The sequence below is a fragment of the Megalopta genalis genome, chromosome 6 (genome assembly GCF_051020955.1).
Source record: "Megalopta genalis isolate 19385.01 chromosome 6, iyMegGena1_principal, whole genome shotgun sequence".
Lineage (NCBI taxonomy): Eukaryota > Metazoa > Arthropoda > Insecta > Hymenoptera > Halictidae > Megalopta > Megalopta genalis.
The window spans coordinates 23,294,385-23,313,041 of record NC_135018.1 but is presented as its reverse complement, the minus strand read 5'-3'; the positions used below and the strand labels follow the sequence as shown (position 1 = coordinate 23,313,041).

The 18,657-nt window shown below is 42.5% G+C and overlaps 1 protein-coding gene across 9 annotated transcripts in view; it reads right to left on the bottom strand.

The window, feature by feature from the left end:
* Nucleotides 1-18,657, bottom strand: part of LOC143259698 (zinc finger and BTB domain-containing protein 8A-like) — a 98,632-nt gene that overhangs the window by 61,176 nt on the left and 18,799 nt on the right. Inside the window, exon 5 of one of the 9 annotated variants that reach the window (XM_076523022.1) lies at nt 6,400-18,548. The exons of the other annotated variants lie outside the window; for them this stretch is intronic. Within the exon in view, the coding sequence (XP_076379137.1) occupies nt 18,253-18,548 (296 nt within the window). The 3' untranslated portion in view covers nt 6,400-18,252. Of the gene's footprint in view, nt 1-6,399; nt 18,549-18,657 lie in introns of those variants that run through there. 9 annotated transcript variants of the gene reach the window in all.

The following is an 18,657-nucleotide window of genomic DNA, read 5'->3' as shown; positions in this document are numbered from 1 at the left end:
ATTCCTGGTGGCGTAACGAATGCACCAAATTGTAAACACGAAGAAGTCGAACAGATTATGAATTAGTTTCCCAGGATTTTCCTTTCTCCGATCGATTACTTCAAGTTTACCGAGCAGACTTTGAAACGAAAGCTTTGCCTTCGAGATCTTAGATCAAATTTTTGATTCATTGTTGCGGATTCATAGAAACCTGCAATGCCGAACAAAAAAGTAATGTTCGTTTGATATGCAAAATTATAAACGCGATTAAGCAAATTCGAAACAGCACTTGTTTCTCTTTCAATTGTTAACACTCTTTATGCTAGATTGTATATGAGCCATCTTATTTAATTTCATTCTACAAAGTTATTGTAACATTTTATGGGAACCATCTGTATAAGCACTGTAGATGTTACTTTATCGACGGAACTGAGACTGCTATAAACATTCGAATTTTGTGTAGTACAACTATCGAAACAATACGCTATTCAACTGATAATTTAAGAATTGTACTATATGATTTTGGTATCAGATTAAGATACATCTTTCTATCCTTAACACATTGCGGACGGCTCACGAGATATCTCGTTTTTAGCAAATTGAACGTTGCGGACGGGTCACGAGATATCTCGTTTTCATGTTTTTTTTATTTAATCGGCAACTTAAGCAACCAGCCGCAAATATTTCTGTTACGTAACCATGGTAACGAAGCCTCTCGCATTCCTAAGTAATTTTAGCGAAACAAATGAATCATTCCAAATATCACACTCTAAATCAATATTCAAATTTGTATAATAAATAATAGTTAAAATGTAAAAAATCTTATATAATAAACAAATATATAAACTATGTATATATAGTATTATTTAAGAATACTAAATGCACACAAATTAGAAATGCGCGTATCCGCTTCCTGTTACTTGCCAAGCATGTTTTTGGAGCGTTTGAAAATGTGCGGTCTTTGAGGGCGTGTTGAACGCGCAGAGCCCCGTCCGCAATGTGTTAATATCTTGAATCATTAGAAAATCCTTGACTCCTTCTTTGTGTTTCATTGATATTTTCCGTGCGCATTCAACATCGTAAGTTTCGGCACAAAATTTAGAGTAGCACCTTTCCTCAGTTTCTGACGAGCTGCGCAAATCTTGTTACCAATCAATTAATTGAAAACATTTCTCGACTGTTTCGATCTGTCTCTAGCGAATCACTTAAACGTCTCGTTTCCAGTAGCGATTACCGTGTTTCATGGAAAGTAATAGATTATCTACAAATCAATACAAAGCCGGTGTCGCAATAAAAGAAATCGAATGGAAGAATTAAGTGAGATACCACCAAGAAAAAGAATACATTATACTGTTTACGGAAAGATCTTCGACGCGATAACATTGTTTCAGATTACAGTAAATTCACCCTAATCGACGTTCAGATTGCGCACAAAAATGGACAATTTGGGAAGAGGAGATACGATTATTCGAGCCTTGCGGCTCGTTTTTATAATTGTTGACAATCGGCAACTATAAAAACAAGCCACGAAGATTGAATAATCGTATCTCCACTTCTCAAATTGTCCATTTTTATGTATAATCCGAGCGTCAATTAGAGAGAATTTACTGTATTTCGCGAAATTCGCATGAACTCGTTTCCGAGAACACTTGAACAACGTACCAAAATTTGCGCAATCATAGAAACATTTATTTTCCGGTGCTAACGAAATGTCGCAGCCGCTGAAGTAATTTCATTAACACTGAACCTGCGCCGCGTTTTAAGAGCGACGTCTGTTGCTTCATAAGAGCGTTAAGACTGAATTTCTTTAGACTCTTCGCCAATTTTATTATTATAGTTGGATTGCAAACTTTCATGCAAAATAAAAATGATCAGCATCAATTGCAAGACACAAGAACTAAACACAATTTCCCTCGATTCTTTAATATTTTTAATAAGTTCAAATTAATACACTAACGTTTTCTTAGTTTCTTTCAATCTTTTCATTATTTCGAACTACGCTTGTTCATTTTTACCATAAATACATAAAATTCGCAGTCCATTCATAATAATTTGAAAACAGAAATGTGAGACCGGTCATTTTGATCCGCATAGTAGGTTTAGTGTTAATTGTGGATATCAAACTTGTGTGCATCGCTAGCCGCGAGCAACAGAAAAACTTCTTTCGAGGTGTCCTATGAGCTGAAAAAATGGCGTCTCGCGGATATAGAAAGACAACCTGCGAGAATGAGATAGAGAATGAACGAGAGACGGAGGGTGAGAGAAAGAAAGAGAGAGAGGGAGGGGGGAGAGAGAAAGAAAGAGAAAGAAGCTCGATAGAGAAAGAGAGATATAGAGTGAAGGAAGTATCATTCCAGGGAATAGATCGATGTTTTCTCAAAGACTTAAACGGTTCGCGTTGCGTGGATGTATGTAGTTCAAGGTGCGTGTGTCGGTGTCGATAACAGGAACGAGGATCTTTTTATTCGCGCCTTTACGGGGGTTCAAGCTTCCTCGATTTGCGCTCAACAAGCGTGTCGAAACTCCACTTTAATAGCACCAAAGCGTGTGGTGTCCATGTATGGCGCGCGAGTTTCTGTACATTGTATACAGATGTCTCAGAGTTTGTGTATGTGTGTATACGAAAAGCTTCGAAACGATTGGAATCATTCTCACCAGACGTTATGATCACTTAAAGCACCGAGCGATCAAAGTGACTCCTTGCCAATTACTCTTACAAATATTTCCAAGATTACATTCTTTCGAGAATTTGACCTGACTTTAATCATGTAACGAGATAAATTAATAGTACCATTGATTAAAGTGGATCATTTGGATTTGTCTGGCGGCTCTAGAGGCGACCGAGCAGGTGGAAGCAGCGAACCCATGAAAGTATTTTACCGTACGAGACTCTAGTAAAAATTCTGTTAAGACGTACTCGAAGAGAAATCGGACCCATATTAAATTATACAGAAGACACAGCGAAGTAATAAAATTAGTTCCTCGAGGACTAGCTCCAATGATGAGGCAGGAACTAATTAAACACCGTACCGCGCGCGAGTCCGCGCGGGGTATTACTTTTTAAAGACACTGATTTTTCAAGTGAGACTAATGGAAAACCAATTCTAGGAGGACCATTCCTCACAGCTTTCGGTCACCTCTGAGACCTTACCGTTTTAAACTACACCGAAGAGGTTCACTCCAAAGCGTGAAAAAGGTCCTCACGGCACAGAAAAGAATTCGGCCAGTTTCCCATATATTTCCAGCTTTGCGCTTAACTGTATTTTCTGTACAACTCTTAACAGAATTTCTATCAAGCTCCCGTAATTAACTTTCGCACTATCGTAAAAGGGCTATTATACTTTACAAATTAATCAAATGTCTCAATGTAGAACGTAGAAAGTGAGAACTATTCTTTCGGAACAATCATTCGTTGATGTTCATAAATAGCTAGGGCAGTGGAGCCGGTTATTACGAGGTGACCAATTTCTGTGCCTTCAGTTTGTTTTCTGGCATAATGAACTTTACAATTGTCGAATAAGACGTATTAAATTTGTTCATTCTTTCATGTTGCCTATTTTTGAATAAAAAAATCTCATCCGTCTTGTTCGATAAATATATTATGCCCGAAAACAAACCAAACGCACAGCAATTGGTCATCCCACCGTAACCGGCTCCACTACCCTAACCATAAATGTGCAGTTATTAATCTCTTGAGGGGATTTGCAACAAGCTCGTTTCTTAATATCAAAAACTGTATTAATAGATACAATTATCCAAATCGTATTCTTTCAATAAATATCTATGAACACCAATACATCCCTCATATTTTATCAAAATACTAAAGCCAGCAAACAATACGAACGCGTGTAACTCTTTGATAAAACATTTCCACGCACGATTTCCAACAAACGTTTCACAATTACTCGGTGTTCACGTGTCGAAAATTCGAACCATTTCAGACACCCTGTACCGACCCGGCGATGCGCGACCTGCGCGCGCGCGCGCGTGTATGTGCGTGTATGTGCATGTTAAATATGTACACGTGATCAAACCAGTCGACATATCGATCAACTGCATTCACGCAACCGTCTGTTCCCGATTAACGTACAGCTTAAAAAAATATTCGCGTGATATGCTGTGTACTGGGCGTTTTACGGGATAAGGTGAAAGTTCATTTCGTTGAATTTCCAATCGATGGTTGGGAAGAAGGGCCAAGGGAAAAATGGCCGGGGGTAGAGAGATCCCGTGTCGGGCCACGAAGGCATGAGTGAAAAAAGGTTGAGCAAAAGGGGTTGGACGGGGCCGGGGTTCAAAGACGTTAAAACTTTCGACGTTCCGCAGCTGGTTCGATTTTCAATAAAATCTGATTTCCGGCGAGTTCCGTCCGTTTTTATTTCGAGGAATCTTCAAAGGTACCGGGAGCAGTCTGCCAGCGGAATACAGTTTAAGCGTCGAGCAGTCGACGATCTTGTCGAGACAGGAAGAGAGAGAGAGAGAGAGAGAGAGAGAGAGAGAGAGAGAGAGAGAGAGAGAGAGAGAGAGAGGGAGGGAGGGAGGGAGGGAGAGGGAGAGGAGGAAGGAAAGAGAGTGAAAGTGAGAAAGAGAGAGAACTTCTCTCCGCAACCCTCTTTTACACGTTTATGCATGTGTAAGTACCGGTACGCCGAGTACACCCACTGACGGAAAGGAAAAATAAATAATGAATTTGGAATAACAGTTTTCGCGCGGGGCTTCCTTTTAGAGAAACTTTCTCGTATCGAATACCATGCTCGATCGCGTACGCCTTTTTCCCCCTCTTTTAGGAAAACTGTTTCAAACGTTTCGTAGTGGAAGTAATAGATTTTGAGGGAGAGTGGTTCGTTTCGACCCCTTCTTCTTTCCCAACGGTCAAGTAGCATGAAATATAAAAGAAAAAGTATTTGAAAGATAAATTGGAAATTCGGATATACGACCGAAAAAGAGTTGGTAATTTGTACGATCAAATTTTCGTAAATCTACCATTTTTGCCTTTGCCAGATCTGGGTGCAATTGTTAATTGAAACATTTGGACGTGTTATAAATATTTTTAATTTTTAAGTTCACTGGTTACTGAGCTTCCGCCAACATTATCCTCCCATGTTCCTATTGGAACATTTATATTTAAACGTTTCGCATGACCAATACATTATACATTGAATTAACGACTTCGATTAGCACCTCTGAATGTTTTTTCAGATTGTCATACAGCCTGGGGAATAAGAAACATTTTGGCTAAATTTATGTTCTAGATATTTTGAATTTCGTCCAAATACGTTCCCGCGATTTGCAAAGAATTTAAAACAAAGCAGATAAATGCAATTCTGCGTTACGAACTTCTGCAAATCTGACGTGAAAATGAATTTAACCGCAAGCCGTGAACTGTTTACATTCCGCAATAATCGTCAAGATGAATGAACAATCTCTATGTACAAATAAGCTCTGTTTACATTTAATGCTGGCGAAAGTAAGTAACGCGTCTTACTTCCAGATCCGAAATGAGACAAACCATCAGCTTCCTAAAATCAATTTTCCGTAAAAGGAAGCCGCGCAAAAGGGAAACCTTATTCCACAATTTCAGAGCATCTTTCCACAAAGAAACGCGTGTTTTCTCTGGCTGAATCACCCATTGCCCCCGGATGTACAAAATTTACCACTGTAAGAGCACCTTGTGTTAGCGTGGTATGAACTGCGGTTAAATTTGTTAGATTCCCTAGTGGTGATGTGTTAAGTTTGCGTGAGTTGCTGTTACGGATACGTTGCGTGTTCCTCTCTCGTGTGAACGACAAAGGTAGATACATAACCGTCCTTTGGTATGCAAGAGGGAGAGATAAGAAAACAGGAGAGAGAGAGAAAGAGAGAGAGAGAGAGAGAGAGAGAGAAAGAATGATAGAAAAAGAGAGAGTTTGGACATAATGAGTGCGAGTACTAGACAGTAAGGAGGTGAGGAGAAGAGGGAAGGAGAGAGAGAGAGAGAGAAAGAGAGAAAGATTCATAGCATTGAAAACGGAAGAGAAAAGCAGCTTTACCGTGAAGAATACGTCGGTATCGTAAAACGAGAATCTCCTCTTTTTCCAAAGAAAACATGGCTTTCCCCGTAAAAACATCACTGCTTGACCGGCTAGCTCGCCGGTCGTCCGAAAGAACAACTCTCGCGTGCATCAACGGCGCGTCGAAGCGCATCGACCACGAACGAAGCAGCACATCCCCCTCTTTTTTGTCCTTCTTTTTTTTCCACTTTTTTTTTCTTTCTGTTTTTGGTGTATATGTCTCTTTGTTTAACACAGCCAGCCACAACCCCTTCCCAAAAATAGCTGGACTACTACTCCCGAGGTGTTGCAACGCGGTATCGAGCGAGCGAAATCCGCGCGAACGATAAAACATATCTATATATATATATACACACCCGTGGTCCACGGTGAATTGGATTGCATCATCATTGTTTATTTCACAAATCTGTCCAATACAAAAATATTACAATATATATATAAATATATATATAAATATATATATATTTCTCCGGTTCTTTATCGCTTACCACCTATTATATGTATATATACTATGTAGGAATTCTAATTGCTAGGTACAATAAAAATAGCGTGTTGCTAGCGCGTCTGTCTCTGTGTGTACGTGTGTCCTGCACGTATTGTACGAGTGTGCGCTTGTGTGTCTGTATTCCTCCGTGTTAGCTTGGCAATAATTGCGAAGCGGTTAATCTTCGGTAGTTGTGGGCTATTAAATCAATCTATGCTGATGCAGATAGGCAGGCATAGTATGGCACGTTTTCAGTTGTCCATCGTTTTCTCGGTACGTAACACAGAAAGAAGACGGTGAGCGGTTTGCGACGCAAATAGGCCACGAATTATCGCGGTCCTCCACCCGGCCCGGCTTGAATTTCAAGCAATCCGGCCTTCGCGATTCTCGCGGAATGGAAAGGTCCTTCGCGACGATCGATCCCTCCGAAAAAAAGAGGCAGCGTTTACCTATTTCCGCTTACCATACCGTCATTGATTATAAGGCAAACCGAAAATATCGTTCAACGTTTCCCGGTAAAACTGAATTCAGCAAGATTTGCCAGAAACTAAGGTCAAGAAAATTTGCTCGATGTGTCCTGGGTAGGAAGAGTCGTTCACGGCGATTTGTTTCTCCACAAGAAGGTAGCTACATATTTCATTGTCCATCGTATCATTATAAAGTAGGCCAGAGAGATCATGTATTGTTCTCGGTAAAACTGAAGGAGCAGAATTTGATGAGAGCTAAAGTCAAGAAAGTCGCGTGTGCGCAATTGTTCTAGACAAGCTCAGGACCCCAGGGTTTCGGAGGGAAACGTTCGGAGCTATTTTGCAAGATCGCTTCGCGTTCCCGTGGCAGCGTTCCGGATGAACGAAGCGAGGTTGGATCGGTCGAGGCGAATGTTTCCGGTTAAAGACACCGACGCGTCACCGAGGAACCGAGCAACATAAATCAACGTCCCGGTTCATATACACGCGATACGGGGCTTAATTGTGTTTCGAAGTCGATGGGCCCATTACTACCGAGGCAAATGGTACTTGAAAATTGACTGACACCTTCGCGTGTCTGCGAAGCGATCCAGAGCCAGCTCTCGATCCTTTCGTCACCCAATGCCCGGATAACGATCTATTTCGTCAAAAATGCAAAATTGTTTCGTCGTTTCAAGGGAAGTCGAATTTAGGATCCTTCGAAACCCTTCGAAAATTGCTCTGAATGTTTCTCCGAAATTTGATTAACAGCGCAGACCGAGTGCTTGATTTTTCGCCACTGCTAAGGAAACTACGCTTGAATTAAGTGTAATGAAACATCGTAAGCTGACCACGTGTCCGAGACTTTAAAAGCATAATCACTTGCAAAAATACAAAACTATCTAATGGACCCATTTTTATAGTTATAGTCACCTCTTAACGCAATTAAGCTTTCTAATTCAAATCCTGTGCAACGTATCCGAGACGTTCTGTGATTATACCAATAAACATCCAATAACGCGGTCAATACAAAGCAGCGATATCGCTGCGACGAAGGAGAATGCAACTCGAAAATTAGATAGCATCTATTCCAGACTTTCGAATTTTTACCGTACAATTTTGTCGATTACCATAAATACGATTTTATCGACGCCGTCCTCGCCACGTAGGGTCGATTAGAACGATAAGAACGTTTAATCGCATGGAGGATCTAGGCAAAAGTGCCTTCTAAATCGAGACCAAGTTCTCTACATCGCCAACTATCGTCACAGATACACGTGTAACCCTTTCGGATGGGCGTTCCAGCGGATCGATCGGGAAGAACATTTTCGAAAAGACTTGCGAGCGAGCGAGCAGGAAGCACAAAGCAGACACCGCCCACGGAATGACCAACCCGGAACCGTTCCAAGTTTCAAGCTAGCAAGAGGTCATCACGAATTTCGGTGGATTTGTTCAACGGATTTCGAAAGCAGAGAGCTCCTTTGACGACGGACTTGGATATACGACTTTTGGAATCACATATCCTTCAGCGATATGATCGAACTTCTTTCGGTGAAATAGGAGAGCCATTGACGAGAGCTGATCATCTCTGACTTTTTCTCTCTCGGTTCGGTCAAATATACTAAACTCGTTGAATCTGGTGCTATTTAAATTAAGAAAATATTACTATATTTTGTTCTCGTTAGGAATAACGTATCCATTGTACGCAGATTTTGCGTATCGAAAGACCACGAGAATGATGCGATAGATGTTTTCAGTCTTCCATTTTCGAGCGGAAGAGAATGATCACTGACAAGGGGCCAGGTACGTATCCCAGGAAGTGTAGCTCGCGGTTACTTGAATCCGATTACATGCTGGCGTTATAATTATACTTCCCCAGGAACGAGATCATTGCGATCGACGAGGCATCTTTTCCGTAATGCTTTCGAACGTATTTATACGCTGTGAACGTCAGCAGGGTAAGTCATACACGAAAATAGAAAGAGTCCGGAGTGGTGCCGTTGAAATCGAGACAGAACCAATATCTAACACGGGAAACATCGAATGTTGCTGTCTCGAGGACTGAATCTTTCACGAGCCATATGAGAAATTACAAAGCAAAACTCGATAGGATTCGTCTGGGAAACAGATAAAATTTCGCGTACGTTTGACACCTGGACTGGCGACCGATATCCCGGATATGTTCATACATTTTCTATATTTTAAGCGAACCAAAGAAGGTGAAGCGTGCTTGTCGAACGTTGCTCTCCAAGACGAGGAAAGTGAGAAGTGTTCGTTACGTTGCTACTGGAAAAACTTTGTTCATTGTAATTTATCGTAGATATTTCTCGTTCCGCGCGGAAGATGTACTTTGGAAATCTTGATTAACGAATGGTTATAAAACTTCGCAGACTAAGTTAAGTACGTGCATTTTAGCTGCGTTCGAGACTTCGATTTTAGGGAACTTAAAAGAGACAGAAATGTTCCTCTTTTCCTTAGAGAATTCTGGCAATAACAATATGCAAAATTGTGGTATTGTAGGGTAAGTCTGCAAAGTTTCATAACACTCTGAAATTATAAAACAGATTTACAAAGTACATCCCGACGATAATTTGAAAAATAAGAATAGTTAGTTAGAGATGTATCCGTCTGTGCTAAAAATGTGCAGATTTTCACGAACTACTTTGTAAAGATCCTAATGGAACGAAAATGTTTCTATGCAATCGGTCGTTCTATTAAAAATAAAACGAAAAGTTTTGTTTAACTTCAGATTTCTCCAATTATTACTTCGAGCGCCGCGTTTCGCAAAAGCGGTGGGACAACAACTTTGATTAGGTTCTGTAAACTATGGCAAGACTGAAATAGTATTCTGCACCGTCTCAACTTTTCAATATCGTTAAACAAATTACTGCGATCTCAAGTAATTTTCGAGTAAGCACTGAAAGTGTTAACAAAAATGTTACGGTTTGCCACGATAGGAAGTTAAAAATAACGCGAAGCACACTTCGTCCGCGATCCAACGTGGCCCTTACTGTGTTCGGTCATTCAGCATGAAATGCATACGTTATAATTTTACTATAAAATCAATGCATTTCATGCTAAATGACCTAATAAATCGAGAAAAGCTGCGGACGAATCCGAGAAACGGGTCGCCAATTTTCGATCGTCCCCGGTGAATGGGTCCTAAAGGGGCTAGATGAACGTTAGTTCCCAACGAGGACCTCGTAGATCGGGGTGGGAACGGGAACAGGCAGTTGCAGTAGGAGCACAGTGGCAGTTCTGCGATCTTATGCGGTACCATCGGTTACTAACCGACTAGCTATAATGGAGGCAGCTGTACCAGTTGCGAACGACAATCGTCCCCGTGTGTCCAGACAAATATATCGTACCGATGGCTCGCGCATTGTCATAATCGCCACCACCTCCACCACCACCAACACCACCGCGACCAGTACCACTACCACCGGCACCACCGCCCGTCTTCCCTGCACGAGCATTCCACGGCTCGGAAGGTTGCAAGGGCGGAGGCATCCAGCACGGCAGCTGGAAGTCTGCTGCCTGACCTTGCGGGGCAACTCCCTCTCTCTTCAGTGAGAACCACCACTGGCCAACACTGTAACAGAGAGAGAGCGAGACAGCGAGAGAGAGAGAGAGAGAGAGAGAGAGAGAGAGAGAAAGAGAGAGGGTGGGAAGTTGATTAGCGTGCGAGGGAAAATGAAAAGGATTTTTTAGGTTTCAACAACGAACGATCTTTGCAATGTGAGAACCAACATTTGCATACACCAACATCGATCATCGCGTTATATTTCTCTGCACAACTGCTCGGTAGAACTAAGAACAGCTAGGAATGGCAGAGATGGCAAAAGGGTGAAAAAGAGAAAGGGAAAGAGTGAGAGAGAGAGAGAGAGAGAGAGAGAGAGAGAGAGAGAGAGAGTATGCAGAGGGAATACCAGGAGCATGGAGAAACTAGGATAAAGAAGGTCGGGGAGTTCTGTATCTCCCCGGCCTCTCTCTTGTGTATCTCTATCCCCGTCGGTGCACTCGGCTTCCCGGTGTGCACACACAGGCCAGCCAGTGGTACGTGTTTTGTCTGTCTGTCTGTCTGTCTGCTTGTCTGCTTGCCTGTCGGTGTGTGGCGCGCGTGTGCTCGTGTGTGTATGCACGTGTGTATGTGTGCGCGGATTCAACGGAACAACCGTGCAACTGTCACGGCAACTGTTTCGGGACGCCAGTTTTCCCTCTCGGAGGGCGACGATTCTCTGGCGACGCTAGGGAGCCAACCCCCGGATGTTTTCCCCTCGTTTTCAGCCAGGTGATACGTTACGATGACACGGACCGGACGAACTTTTTGACGTAACGGCCTGGCCGAGTATTAGTTCCGAGGGTAGCACGGTCTACCCTGTTCGAGCCGAGATCGCACTCCGCGATTTCATCGATCGACAACTCTGATTTCAAGAATTCTTCTGCAGCGGCTACCAGGTTGCCGTCTATCGACAGACGGTGGCGATTATTAGCTTTCCAGAAATTATAAAGGGTCGCGATTCGTATTTTCCGACAGGCTCGACCAAAGAAGAATCGAGGAATTTTTGAGATCGCTGTTAGAAGGAAGAAGTGGCGGCTGATAATTCCCTAATCGATTCGAACGGTAACGAACCGTCATTGTTTTTGGCAGACTGGCCGGGGACCGGCAAGGAGATGTAATAACACGTTCTCTTTTGCTTTATCGATTCGGCAGTTTGGTTCCATGGGTAGTAAATCGTCCGAAACGGAAAGGAAGGGCATGAATCTAGCTGTGCACGGCCAGCTAAGTGCTTTTTAGAAGACGTTCTGGTTGTCCTGAAATATTTCCTCGCAGTGCCGTTCTCCGCTCCGGCGGAAATGGAAACAAATGATGATATGCTAAATATAATTCCGCCGTCCCACACACCGAATCTATAAATTGCTGGGATACTTTCGAATGCCGGTCTCGCTTTACGTATCCATTTTGGCGCGATCAAAGGAACTTTATACCGGAGCCAATAACGAGAGTCAATCGATCGTATAACCAGCCAGAATAAGAAAAACGAGTTCCCAGAAGTTTCGAAGTTCGGAACTTCTGCAGGCGATAAGAATGATTCCCCATAAAGAGATACATAAAGGGAACGAAAGAAAATTTGTTCGTACGAAAGTGTTGAGAAGTAGCGATCCCGCGAAAAGTGACTAGAGGATTTCTATTCGGCAAACTGTCTACACCGGACGAATATGAATTTCTGTTCGGCGTTTTTATAATCCACGAGTTCGCACGTAATCGTTCTAAATAACTAGATAGAAATTTTATACTAAGTAGAGCAGTGCTCGTAGAAAATATCGCGACTGATTCCGAAGCTTTTGTTTCCCAAGCAGAACTCGCACAAAAGGATTATATCGCATTTACAAAGAATCATTCGCTCAGGATTGCACACAGTATACAAGAGTAGGCACTGCGCGAGACACAAAGAAGATAAGCGCGCCTCGGGAGATTTGAATTATGCGTTTAAATCTGAATTTCATATTATCCGAACGTTTTAGTGCGCAAACATTCAGTTTACGCAAACGTTACAGCACGAATACACCGAACGCACAAGTAATGCCTGGCCATTTGAATAATTCGGGATTCAAATGACGCGGAAATCTAAAGAGATTAGCAGTGGCTAAATACTGTATTAAATCCGATTAAATTATGATCGAGGACAAGGGGATGCAGCCCGAAATTGAAATAAACCGGCTGCAGATTCAGGGACAATCCAACCGCTGAATCTGATTGGCTATCTTTTGCTAATTGACATATCACGGTGATGAACTTTTTTCACACGAGAGAAAACTTCCTATTACAAAAATGCGCACAGGTATTTAACCATCGCCTGGTTTACGAAGATAATATACACGAAGCAGTAATTCTCAGATAATTAAAGTGGACTTTGCGTTCCTTATTTTGAAACGATCAATAAAACTCTTTTTCTTTCAACAGTCGTTTCAATAAATTGAAAATACAACGATACAGCCTACAACTTTCTGAAACTTTTCGTTTTATAAACTACGGAAGAGTTTCACACGCTATTAATATACGATTAAGAGTCCTGCAGTCTCGTTATTACTAGACTGGGAATGTCCATGGAAATTCCCAGTTTTATAGACGAATTTCAAGCAATATTTCATTTCGCGCAGTAACAGTTTTGATAGCGTTTGAGTCGTTTCCAGGTTACTTTTTACGAGCTTTAAAACCCATAAAGATCCCTTGCAAATGCGCTAGACAAATTTTCGCGTATATATATATCAAACACAAATGCGAGAAAGACGATGAAATCTCGTTGAATTATCTCCATTTTTACAAAAATCCGCAGACCAGTTTTTATCTAAATATTCCAAAGGAGAAACAATAGTTACAAAATTCACCGAACAGAGGTGACACGTTGAGGTATGAAAATAGGTTCGGGCCACCTGAGACCACCATGCTTCGTATGCATCAGGCGAACAGGACTCCTAACCCTAACCCCGACATTCTCTACCGATCCATAAGGCTCTCGGCCTTTTTAGAAAAACCATTCTCCGTACAAGTCGGCGAGTAATAATGCACGCGTAGTCCGAGAAGTTCTCGGCAGCGTGAAAATATTCTCGCTACGTACAGGGGTGGCATTCGCGGAGAATAATTTCCACGAGGGTACGTCGAGGGCTTGCGCACACGGGACTCGACTGGCGGGCTTGTTAATGCTTCGAAAAACAAGCGTTTCGACCAACTGTCGTGTACACAAGCGTGGCGCGCGAAAACGACCCGGTTGCAACCGAGAGGGCGAGGACGCCGCTGCCGAGGGGGTGGATGAAACTGTATAGAGTGCGGAAAGATCCGTTCCCGAACATCCGATTGGAACCAGCGTAGAACAGAGAATTGAAATAGAAAGGACTTCGTCGGTGCTTTATTTCGAACGATACGGAAGAAGGAAGCTAGTGGTGCGGTGCACACTCGTCGGGATGGAGGTGCAAGTTCCTACAAGCTACCTGTCCGCCATGTGCGGAAGGTACGTTTAGTTTCGAAGAAACTCGAAGCAACAATCCGGGACTCTTCTCCTCCATTGGCTAAGCAAGCGGAGTTTAAAGCGGGGACGCGAACACGAGTGACGAAAGGCGAAAGCCTCTTGTCGCGTGCTCGAGAAAACGAAACTCTTTGCAGTAGGTACAGCTCTACTCGGTGATCCTCTTATTGAGCACCTCAGTCGACTCCTATTTCAACCGTTCATCCGTGAAGCACAGTCCTATAATAAGGGCGAGAAGATATGCCTTTAAGGAGCTTATCGTGAAAAGGACCTGTCCCCCCCCCTCTCTCTCTCTCTCTCTTTGGCGGCCAGAGAGTTTCTTGGTCTACGGCATTACCCTTTTCACTCCCACGGACACCCAATAACTCGTTCTATCTTTCTTTCCCCCTCCCCTCTCTGATCGTCTTCAGTCACCAGCCCACCACTGCCCTTGCCCACCTGGGAATATTAAACAACCGATATCCCCGCGAACCGTGGAGAGCTATAATACGCTGTTTCGTCCTCGAAGCTGCTTTGTTCGAGATCGATGGATGCTCCGCGCGAATACCGAATCCGCGATAGGACCAAAGAAATGTTCTACCAGGCGGAAGTAATGGTATCGGGAGAGAACGGTCGAGCGAAAAGCGCTCGAGATGAAAATGGACGCCGATCGAGAATAAGAAATCGACCGACGGGAAACTGTTCGACGGGTCGGCTGAATGGAGCCGGGAAAGTGTTATGAATTTGCGCCGGGACTGATCAGTTTCGGTGGACAACGGGCCGTCTTGTACAGCGAGATTTTATTGGTAGAAACATTCGATTCTGCGACAGCGGACGTTGAAATTGGAAAGGAACTTCTTGCTTTTGCCGTTCCGGATAACTTCGATGCAATTATTTCGTTGCGCGATGATTTTATTTTGTAAATCCGATCTTATGAAATGACGAAGGGGAGATTTCGGCTAAAAGATTTGTTGCGGTAACAAGTGAAAAACGTCTGCAACAGCTTCGACAGTTTTAACGCTTTGCACTCGAGTGGTGACTCTGAGGCACCACTAAAATTTGTTGTCACCTTTTAAGATAATTTTGATATTACCAAAGTTTAGATTTAAAAAATTATTAAAAGTGTAACTGTTGTGCGAGTCCCAAGAATCAATTTCATATGCATAACATGCTTTTGTCATATAAAGTAGAAATACTATAAGTTAGAAAAATGATTTTATATTTTCAGTTAAAATAGCTTCGAGTGCGAAGGGTTAATAAAGCAGATGCATAAAGGAGTGCGGTTTAGAACCATAATTGGTGATGCCAAAGTGTGCCATGATAAGGAAAGAGTGTCGATCAATTTCAGCCTTGATAACGTTAATTCTGCGCGGATTGTAAAGTCATTACGCGCCTCTAGAAACCAGACATACACCTACAAACAGACAAATAATTGAAGAATGAAACAGAGAATTGAAACTGAAAGGATCATCGATATTTCACGCCATCTGAATTTTATGAATATACATATTGTAATCCAACAGCAGAATTATAATACCCAATGATGCAACAGTATCGGTCTCATTCAAATCCCCACAGCTTCACGACCCAGTATCAGTTATTCGATTCAACGGCAGATACAAAAAGAACCTAATCCGATTAATGAAAACTGGCACCTGACACCGTCTAAAACGGAAGATAACTTTCAACATGTAAATTGCGTACCTTTCAGGACACAGAGTCACGAAGTTTCTCAGAGAAAATCGTATTCATTTCACAACAAATCCGAGTATTTTCTGTAAAACCACTTCCCATTTCGCTCATCACGCATTTATTTAACCGATCGTAGTACCAACTAGAAATATATCAAACAGATACTGCTCTCGCAATGCCAATAAATACTTTTCAAAAACTTTGTCCAATATCACAGGTTACCGAAGCGTAATTTTCGGGAGATGGCTAATTGTCAGCGCGTTACATAAGACAGCTTCCATAAAACGCTAACCGATGCCTCGCCGGTAGTGCAAAAAGGGCAGAGACCAACGGCGATGGTTCCCGTAAATCGATCGACGGAGGGTCGCAAAACGCAAGGAAAAAGAATAATTACGCTAATGAAGGGAGCGCTATATAATTAAATGCAACGGTGACGGGACCGATGTGCCGCGTCGCCGTGGACCGACCCAAAACGATAAAACGTTTTTATCGTTAACCGTGAGACGCCCTTTGACCGAGACGGAGAAAGTCTCGTTATACTAATTTCCATTTGGCTTCATCGTACCGTTGCCGAGCACTAAATGTACGAGCCCATAATCGTGCCACCGACTTTAAACGTCGACGCCAGTCTCGGCAGTGCGAAGTAGCTTCTTGCCGCCGGGATGTGACAACATGTCTGCTATGACGACGCCTGGCTGAAGGGGACATCGTACCGAATGTCGCGAGAAATTCACGGAATTCATCAGGGTACCTTGGCACACGGTCAATAATGAATACACGACCAAACGTACGGTTACGGTCGAAATAAGTAGAGAGAAAGATAGATAGATAGATAGAAAGAGAGAGAGAGAGAGAGAGAGAGAGAGAGAGAGAGAGAGAGAGAGAGAGACCGGCTTATTTCAAGGCCGGTTTGATGAATAATGTTACAGGGAAGACGTCGCTGCTGAGAAAACGGTCCGTGAAATTTTCGTCAGTTTATCGCTGCTCGAGCTTGCCAGAAATTAATTTTCGTTTAGCAAAAATTAATTTCAGAGAGGAAAACCCGCAAATGCGGTGTCACCATTAGTAAGATTAACATGTTACAAGGATCGGTTATTCGCAAACTCATTGCTATGAATCAGAGATGTTTTCGCTCGGGAAAACCGTTTAGAAAGTACAGAACCGAAGGAATATTATTCCCTTAGCAGAAAGTAACTCATCGATTTATGTCACTATCAACTAATAACAGCTGTGAACGGACTAGTTCGATTTACCGAAAATATCGACAACAGGATCGCTACTCTCAGAAGGTATATGTACACAGTATTATTTTCCTATAGTCGCATAACTTGCAAAACGGTTATGCGATCGCTCCACTGGCTGATAATATGCTTCAATTCCCGCCCACTCACTCAGCGTGGGTTTCATGGCGGGCTTGTAACGAGCCGGATAAAAAGAAATTCCGTGGATGGTACGTTACAGAGAAGCTATTTCGAGTTTCATCGCGCCGTGAACGACTTTTCTATCAGGATCGATCACCGAACATAAGGGACGAGTTACGAGCTGTTTCTAGTTTTCCGATTGATCTTGGTTTAATCGGCCAACATGTCAACGCGTCGACTCCTGCACGCTCGTCAATCGCGAAATCCGCTTATCCGTCGCGACACGGGAACTTGAGCGGTGCAATAATGCTGCGAACGACACGAGGGATCGAACCGTTGCAAATTTCACCGCGTTTTCGGCCGGTTTGATAAGTACGCAGCGCTTGCAAGCCGATACCGTGGATCGTTCCGTCGTAAAGCTGCGCGTTTCGAGCATGAGGCGTGACTAGCATGGCCGTTCCGGCGAAATATTTCGGACTACGCTGCTCCACGCTTCTAACTTCCATTTTTGTTTTTGTTTTTTTTAAGTAGCGAACAATAAAACTATGAAAGAGGATGTGACCTCCGATCGCATGAAACGATAGTCGAATATATTTAAATGGAAGCCCTCGAAAGCTTGGGAACGTCTACATGCTCGTCTACATGTCGCTGAAACAAGCGAGAAAGAATAATTTTTTCTTGCCTGAACGCCGTCAACTCGATAATGTATTTTGTACGATAAGAAACTGTTGCACGACTATTTTGAAAAAAGTTCGATCAAATAAAAGCAATTCATTGAATAAGATCAAACTCGAGAACTCTTTCTTTCGTATTTGGCAGATCGTAAAAGCGAGTTATGTCAATGTTAAAATATTGATCTAAAAATTCTGAGAATTAATAAATAAGAGGCTTTAAAATTAGATAGAAATATACAATAAATATATATGGTACGATATAATATAAATATAAATATATTTATGAACAATAAATATATATTGCATATTAAATGGAACACACTTAATTCGTTCTAGCGAATAACGCCTGTCTAGAAATTCACGAAAACAAGCGTTTAATTGGATTTTTTCAACGATAAATAGTGACGATAACAGAAGGAGAAGCACAGCTAAACGAGAATAAACCGAAGTCAGATGCATCTCCTCCCTCGTTCCAGCTTACGCGTCCCGAGTTTTCGATGGCTTCCGACATTCCGCGAAAAGAACTAAAACGAACGGGTAAAGAAACGCATGAATATGTATAGGATTAAGTTTGTTCGGTGCCATTGGACTTCTGCAGTATCTGTATCTCGGGATGTTTCAGTTTTATGTGACCTTTCAGGTTATCCAGCCGAGTCCGCCGGCACCCGCACAGTGGGCACACGTAATTCCCTGGATTGTGGGTCAAGTAATGATTCTTTAGATTGGACACAACCCGACCACACAGTTTGCATTTGCTAGTGTACGTGTACGGCATCTTCTCGAAAAAGTCCGACAGATTAACTTTCTCTATACACGTAATCGGCGCGCACTCAATGCCCTGAAGAGTTAAAAGTGTTGTATCTGCAAATAGAGAAAAGAGTTGTGTGTGAAAAACGGCCGGTCGACGGTGATTCGATCGCCGTTTTGGCTCTGTTTCTGTGTCTATTTTCCCGTTTCCTGTCGTTGTTTT